This window comes from Octodon degus, unplaced genomic scaffold (assembly GCF_000260255.1).
Source record: "Octodon degus isolate 3935 unplaced genomic scaffold, OctDeg1.0 scaffold00102, whole genome shotgun sequence".
Lineage (NCBI taxonomy): Eukaryota > Metazoa > Chordata > Mammalia > Rodentia > Octodontidae > Octodon > Octodon degus.
The window spans coordinates 10242790-10250080 of NW_004524678.1; the positions used below are offsets into that span (position 1 = coordinate 10242790).

The 7291-nt window shown below is 36.0% G+C and overlaps 1 protein-coding gene across 3 annotated transcripts in view; it reads right to left on the reverse strand.

Annotated features, from left to right (window-relative positions):
- Nucleotides 1-1692: 1692 nt before the first annotated feature.
- CUNH14orf28 (chromosome unknown C14orf28 homolog) overlaps nt 1693-7291 on the reverse strand; it is a 9573-nt gene continuing 3974 nt past the window's right edge. The window contains exons 3-5 of one of the 3 annotated variants that reach the window (XM_023723765.1): nt 5657-5746; nt 4628-4762; nt 1693-3613 (exon numbers count right to left, since the gene is read on the reverse strand). In XM_023723765.1, coding sequence (XP_023579533.1) covers nt 3430-3613; nt 4628-4762; nt 5657-5746 — 409 coding nt within the window. In that variant the 3' untranslated portion in view covers nt 1693-3429. Of the gene's footprint in view, nt 3651-4627; nt 4763-5656; nt 5747-7291 lie in introns of all 3 variants that reach the window. The other 2 variants (XM_004638781.2, XM_023723766.1) reach the window with 2 other exon arrangements.

Consider the following 7291-nt stretch of genomic DNA (forward strand, 5'->3'; position numbering starts at 1 on the left):
TCACTACGAGTCCGACCTAGTAGTGAGACCCTGAACATCCTGTAGACCTTTCCCTAAAAAAAAAAAAAAAAGTCACTTTATATGCTTACCTTTTCTACTTATAATGGACGTCTATTAATTATGCATTATTTAGTTACAAAACTACATGGGTCATATGTTCAACATGCACAGCTTTTTGTTCATGCGATATAGAAATAATCTTCTTACATAGTTTGTTGGCTCTAACTGCAAGAAAAAAAACTAGAACATGAGAGTCACTCTTATTTACTCAGGCCTTAGCAGTTTCTCTTTCTTCTTTATTGGATCAGATCTATGACAGTACTTCAAATGTTAAACCAATTAATTTATAAGTGAAAAGCTATTTTTATGTATTTTTTGGTGCCAGGGATCAAACTCGGGACCTTCATCTTGCCAGACAGGCATTTATGCTGATGAGTTATATCCCTGGCTCTAAAAAGCTTATTTATTTATTTATTTATTTATTTATTTATTTATTTATTTGGTACAGGATTTATCTACGAAGCTCAGACTCCTAGTGATCCTCCTGTTTTCAGCCTTCCCAGAACTGGGATTACAGGTGCGTGTACCATCATACCCAGTCCCCTGAAAAGCTATCTTGAAGGAATAATTGAAGTAGAATTATTCACATAAAATGCAGAAAGTTTTTGAAGAGAAAAAGTTGTAGATTTCTTCTTAAATTTGCTGTCTTTTATCTCCTCTGATTATGACCAAAATTTTAAAAGTATTGTTGCTGTCCCATATAGTAGTGGTTTGTGTTATTACTTCATAACTTTTGCTCCCTTCTTCCCAGATTATTTTGATTTCCCCAAGGGCGTTTGGAATTATGAAGAAATTTCCACACCCTCAACTTCACATTTTGGAGTCCAATTTACCTTTTTGTCTTCCTATGTCCCCAAACCCTTCTTTTTTGTGAAGCTGGTAACCAAACCCAGGGCCTTCTGCACTGAGCTCAAATCTTCGTTTTACGACAGGATCTCTTTAAGTCAATAAACTGCCTGGTTGGGTTTCAACTTGGGATACTCCAGTTTGCAGCCTCCAAAGTGCTGGGATTACAGGCACCACAACTATGCCTGACTAGTTCATTCTTTTGGACTCTTTTTCTATTTACTTCTTGGTGAGCTTGAGACAGTTTTTTCTTTTCTTTTTTTTAAGAGTATTTCATTTTGATTTGTGCATTAATCAGTTTTCCTGTCAGTGGGACGCAAAACCCAACACGCCTTAAAGGAGATTATTTTGTTTCATGATCAGAGGATTTGTTTATGGCTGGGGGCTCCAAGGCAGAAGTGCACATGGGAAGGGCCTGGTAAAAGCTTCCTTCCTGGTAGTACGAAGCTTTTTTTCCCCCATAGCAGTCAGGAAGCAGGGTTAAATATGAACCGGCTCAACTGGTTTTTCTTTTTTTTTTTGGTTTGTTTTTTGATACTGTCAGGGATTGAACTCAGGATCTTGTGCTTGCCAGGCATGCGCTTATGCCACTGAGCTATATCCCCACACAGGTAATTTTTTCTTGCTACCAACCAGGCATGACTACAACAACAAAGATACATTTAACTCCCATTATACATGAAGTTAACAGTGATATGAGTTACTGCCTAAATATTTTCTAAAATATCTGAAAAACTCAAGAAAAAATTGGAGACTGCCTATACATAAGAGGTAGAAAATTTGTGTTTATTAGCACGTTCAAGGTAGTCAAGATTTTAACGAACATCTTAATCCTCACAACAACCCTGTGAGGTAGGTTTGTCATTGTTTTGTGATTAATATTCCAAATAAAGTGCAATTCTTAAAAGAATAAATCTGTGTTAGGAATAACTTACTAATGATATTAATAATTTGCTAATTATACCACTTATATATATTCTAGTATTTGAGTTCTTATATATTTTGATTCATGCAGTAATATGTTATGGGTTAAGTTTACTGTGAACCAAGTCCTAGTTTTTACACTTAGGAGGGACTATTTAAATAAATTCTAGGATAAGTTTTTTTTTTTTTCTGTAAAATAAATCATATTTATCTTCGGTATAAAAGTACTTCTCGTAGTATTTACTCAGTGAGGAATTCTCAGCAATGTTTCATCCACATTTGTCGGTTCTTAGAGAAAGTTATCTCAACACGGCACCAAGGCAAATGTGAGATTTAATTTACTGAATGAAACCTTAGCAATTTGGTATACGGCAGTGAACTGAGTAGTCACACAGACATCTTCAGGTATATTGCACCTAATCTCAACCACAAACCTAAAGCAGATTGTGTTGAATGTAAACACTAAAATGAACAGGGATAAGCTCTGAAAAGTATTTTCCCTTGAGAATCTTCATTATTTTCCTTCAGAAAGGAAGACCAATCTTTATAAAAAATATTCTGGCATCTATAAAATTCTAGTGATTTATATTGCAAGTCAAAGCTTTATGGTACCAATTACTATCTACAAGAGAGCCAGCAAAATCTTACTTTTTCCTCTGTGGCAAAATAAAACCTCACTAGGTGAAGAGATACTGGGCTGGAGATGAGTACAGTAGTAGGCCACTTATAAGTTTGAAGGACATTTGTGTTAGCCCAACACTAGGAAGCATCCAGTTGCATATTAGTTTTTACAGTTGCTTTTTCTGTAAAATCATTTTTTATTGGAGAATTTCCATTACATTTAACTGTGAAACTAATATTTAGGGTACTTATATAATTTATTTTGAACAATAACTTTAGGGTTGGAAGCTTACTTAACACTTGGAAATCCACCAGCAGGTTTACAGTATTTCAGCAAGTAGTTACAGTAATTCACCACTATAAAGAAATCATGTAAGCCCAGAAAAAAATTCTCAAATGACTATTTTTAAAAATTGCTGCAAAGAAATTAGGCAAAGCAATGGGTAAAATTAGGTCCTCCATAAACTGTACATTCAAATCCATACTAAATCCCAATAGTGCACTTTGGATTACAGTTGAGGTAGGGCAAAGAGTATAGTCAAATATATCTTGAACTTTTAAATTTATGTAAATTAAAATACTGACTTTTACCCAGGTTTTACTTGGATATCCAAAAAGAACAATTTATAATTCAAGTGACAAAGTATTTTCTTACATTTCTTTAGATTTAAGGTTAGAATTGTAAAAACTTTTGCAGTACATATAAATAAAAAATACAAAGGCTACAGATACATTGTATTCCAACATAAAATATGCTTGTATAAAAATAACCCAGGAAATATAAAAAAGAAATACAAATTTTTGCATAGATCTTCTATATAAAACATTTACCTGGAGCAGAACACTGGGAAGTACATCTCTGAAACTAGTATAGTTGAACTATTTCCTTGGATACCAAGTATACACGACATAAAAGCCCTTCATCTTGCTGGGGCACGGGCAGGCGGGAAAACAACTGAATTTAGCATCAGTCTATATTTATTTCTCTGTTGCTCGAATATAAACCAGTGATGACAAAAGGAGAAATTCTGGGGGTTTATTTAACAAAATTAAATTCACATTTCTGAGGCCATCATAGTGCATCCAGTGCCCGTCCATCTGGAAAGCTGCGGAATAATGGTGCTCCTCTTTGTTAAATAACGTGGCACCTTCCAACAAGTATCTGCAAGTTAGACGAGAGTGGCAGGCAAGTGTAGTACCTTATTTTAAGAAATATCACTCTTTCAATTCTGAACTAAAATAAGACTGCATTGTTTCCTGAAAAAGATATCCATCCATATAAACAATATACTGTAAGTTTTAAACAAAGTATTTTAAAATTGATACAATTTAGAAGTTAAAACAGATAAACTCATAGTCTGTAAACTGTTAGAGGCAAAAGTTAGAAGAACCCTCTTCTTTTTGTTTTTGGTGCTGAGGACTGAATTCAGGGCTTCCAGCTTGCTAGGCAAGTGTTCTACCATGAGCCAAATCCCCAGTCTCTGTGTTTTCTTCTTTTTTTGTTTTTTGAGACACTATGCAGTTCAGGATGGCTCTGAACTAAGTATGTAGCTCAGGCTGGCCTCAATATTGTAGTGATCCATCTGCCTCAGCCTCCCGAGTGCAGGGATTACAGGTGTGTGCCACCATGCCTGGCTAGCTTCCAAGTAGAAACTGTCACCTCTATTTTATAGATAAGAAAACTGAACTGGGCAATAGTGGCATCGACTGTAATCCCAGCACTCCAGTAGGTTGAGGCAGATGCAGCTCATTTAAGAGGCCCTTGACTGAATCCCCAGTACTGCCAACAAACAAAAAGAAAACCCTCATGTATGCACTTGTTAAATTACTCACCCTATATAGCTCGTGAAGGATGGGATGGGATTTGAACTCAAGTCTGTCTGTTCGATGTCACTATGCACTGCTAGTGACTTTGCCCTTAAGGTTTTTTTTTTTTTTTTTTTTTATGCCAGGGATTGAACCCTGGACCCGCACTTATGCCACTGAGCTACCTCCCCAGCCCACTTCTCCTTTAATAGATTCTAATCTTATTTGGAATATATAAATTTAGAAATAGCTAAGAGTTTTTAAAGCAGTATCTTAATGGCTAATCAAAATTGTGATAAACTATTTTTTCCTAGTTTTTTTTTTTAAACTAGTTTTTTTTTGAAACATGTAAACCAAAAAAAACACCTACTTGTGATCAGATAAATCCAAGTAATAGGGTACATATGCCAGATCTTCAGATTTCCAATGCTGCATATTTAAGACAACAAAAGGAGGTGCTCCGTGGCAGAAGACTCGTTGGGAAAATTCTCTTAAGCCACCACACCTAGAATGGAGAACGGGCGTGAACATTATTATACTTGGGATTAAGCTGCTCTTTCGAGTTATGTATGACTTTAATTTTCTAGTAAGCATTATTATCTATTAGAGGTATGGGTAATGGTATGGCCTTGGACGTTTATGTCTATGCTAGAAGTGATTCCTTAAAAACCTGGAAAAGCTAGCTAAGTGTTTTAGGGACTATGAAAATGTGAGTCTGCTGAACTGTTATAAAGGCTTTCTCTCTCTCGCTCTCTCTCACAGAAATGAAAACCACAATACAAATGCTATATAGTAAAATTTCAATTAACTGGAATGCTCAGGGCATTAGTCTTCAGTCAACAAACATTGCTGACTATGTTAACCAAAAAAAAATTTTCAATGTTATTGCTAAAATATATTAGTTCAGTTTTTAGACTTAATAATTAAGTGACCATGTTTTTGTCTTTCTTTGTGGTTAAATAACTATAAGATCATTCTTCTAAATATTAATTCTCATTGTACAATATCGTAGACACATAAATTGCTAACTGATTAGGATCAATGTGTTTTGCTCCTCTAGATGTTTCTTTCTGTGTTAGACTTTTTGGTTGAAATTAATCCTTCTCCTAAATAGGGAACACAGGGGAAAAGAATCCAGCTGAGGGCTGTGATGAGTTAGGTCCTGGTTAATGAGGGTTTTAGTATACCTACTAAGCAAGGGAGAAAAAAGAAAAGGTATTTGTTTTGTATTTATGAATTAGCTGTCACAGCATATTTTCTAGAGATATCTGAAAATGAAAATACAACATAAGATGGCAGAATAATTCAGAAAGTGCTAGGCTTCCCAAATACGGATCTGTTGGTTTCCTTAAAAACAAAATAGAAGTACTTTCATCTTAAATGTCTGCTGTTTGCTCACCCATGCTCTTCACATAATTCAATCTTGGAGCAGAATAACTCATCCACAGCCAGTCGTATCAAATTTCCATGTGGGATTTCTTGGGGAGGACTAAAAGAATTGTAAAATGCATGTAAGAACTGCCTCGACATCTTAGAGGTCAACGCATTATTATAGTAATAAAGTCTACGGGTCAATTCATTATCAGCAGAACCAAGTACACCAATACAATCTCTATACTTCTTCTAAATAGAATAAAAATAATTAGAACTAATATTGATATATAAAATTTTCCAAGAAACATTAAAGTTTTCATGAAGTGATCCTGAAATGTGCAGTTGTTGCTACTTTACTTAAAAAAAAAAAAAAAAATGCCTCAACTGAAGCAGTGCTGTTTGGTGAGCAGAAACTAGGACCCAAAGCCAGGCATAGCGGTGCATGCCTATAATCCCAGCACTCAGGAGGCAGGAGGAGTGCCCTGAGCTTGAGGCCAGCCTGGGCTACACAGCAAGGGCTTGTTTTGGGGAGAAAAAAAAGTAACTGAAAAACAGAAAAAAACACTGTTAAACTCAGATGCAGATGTTTTATTCATTTATTTATTTAAACTCTGGGGTTTTTTTTTGCGGAGCCGGGGATTGAACTCAGACCCTTGAGCTTGCTGGGGAAGCGTTTATTCTACTGAGCAATCTCCCCGGCCCCGGCAGATGCTTTAAATACATTTTTTTTTTTTTTTTTTTTAAAGGGAGAAGCTTAAAAAGTTGAGTATGGTAAAGTATTAAAAGAAGTATGAAATGCTAACATAAAATTATAAAACTGTTATTAGTGTTAAAGCAGGGCTGGGGAGGTTTGAACACTTGCTGGTAAGTACAAGGATACAGATTCCTGATGCTGCATGCCATGCTGGCCCTGAGACTGGGCACAGTGGTGTATGCCTGTAATCTCAGCACTGGGGAGGCTGAGACATGAGTCTGAACTGCATAGTGAGACTATCAAATAAAGAAAGAAAAAGCAGTTACAGATTAAAAGTCTATATTTTTCTTACTTTTTGTGGTGCTGGAGACAGAGCTGCAGGTTTCATATATGTGACTACTACCGAGTCACATCCCCAGCCAAGACACTGGTATGTATGTATGTATGTATGTATGTATGTATTTGGAGACAGGGTTTCACTATGCAGTTCAGTCTGGCCTTGAACTCACTTTGTAACCCAGACTGGTCTCAAACTCATGTGATCCTCCTGCTTCAGCTTCCTGAGTGCTGGGATTATACCTGTGAGATATTAGTTTAAAAAAAAAAAAAAAACCAACACAAGGTAATTTATGAAACACTTTTTAGTCTATCATGATACAAAGTAAAAAAAAAACCTTCCTCTGGTAGATTTTAAAAATTAACACCATCATATTTGTAATACAGGGAAACAATGTATATTTCAGAAAAATGAGTGTGACAAATTTATTAGGGGGTGTACAGTCCCCCAAAGGAACATGCTATTAGACTTTTTCTGGACCATGGAAACAAATACCCTCTAACAACATGTTTGGGCCGGTATTTCCTCCACTGGCAATCACTCCTTTTCCAATTCATGTCCCCTGGAGGCTTTAACAGTGCCCGACACGGGGCTGGAGAGATGGCTCAGTGGTCTAAAGCACCTACTTG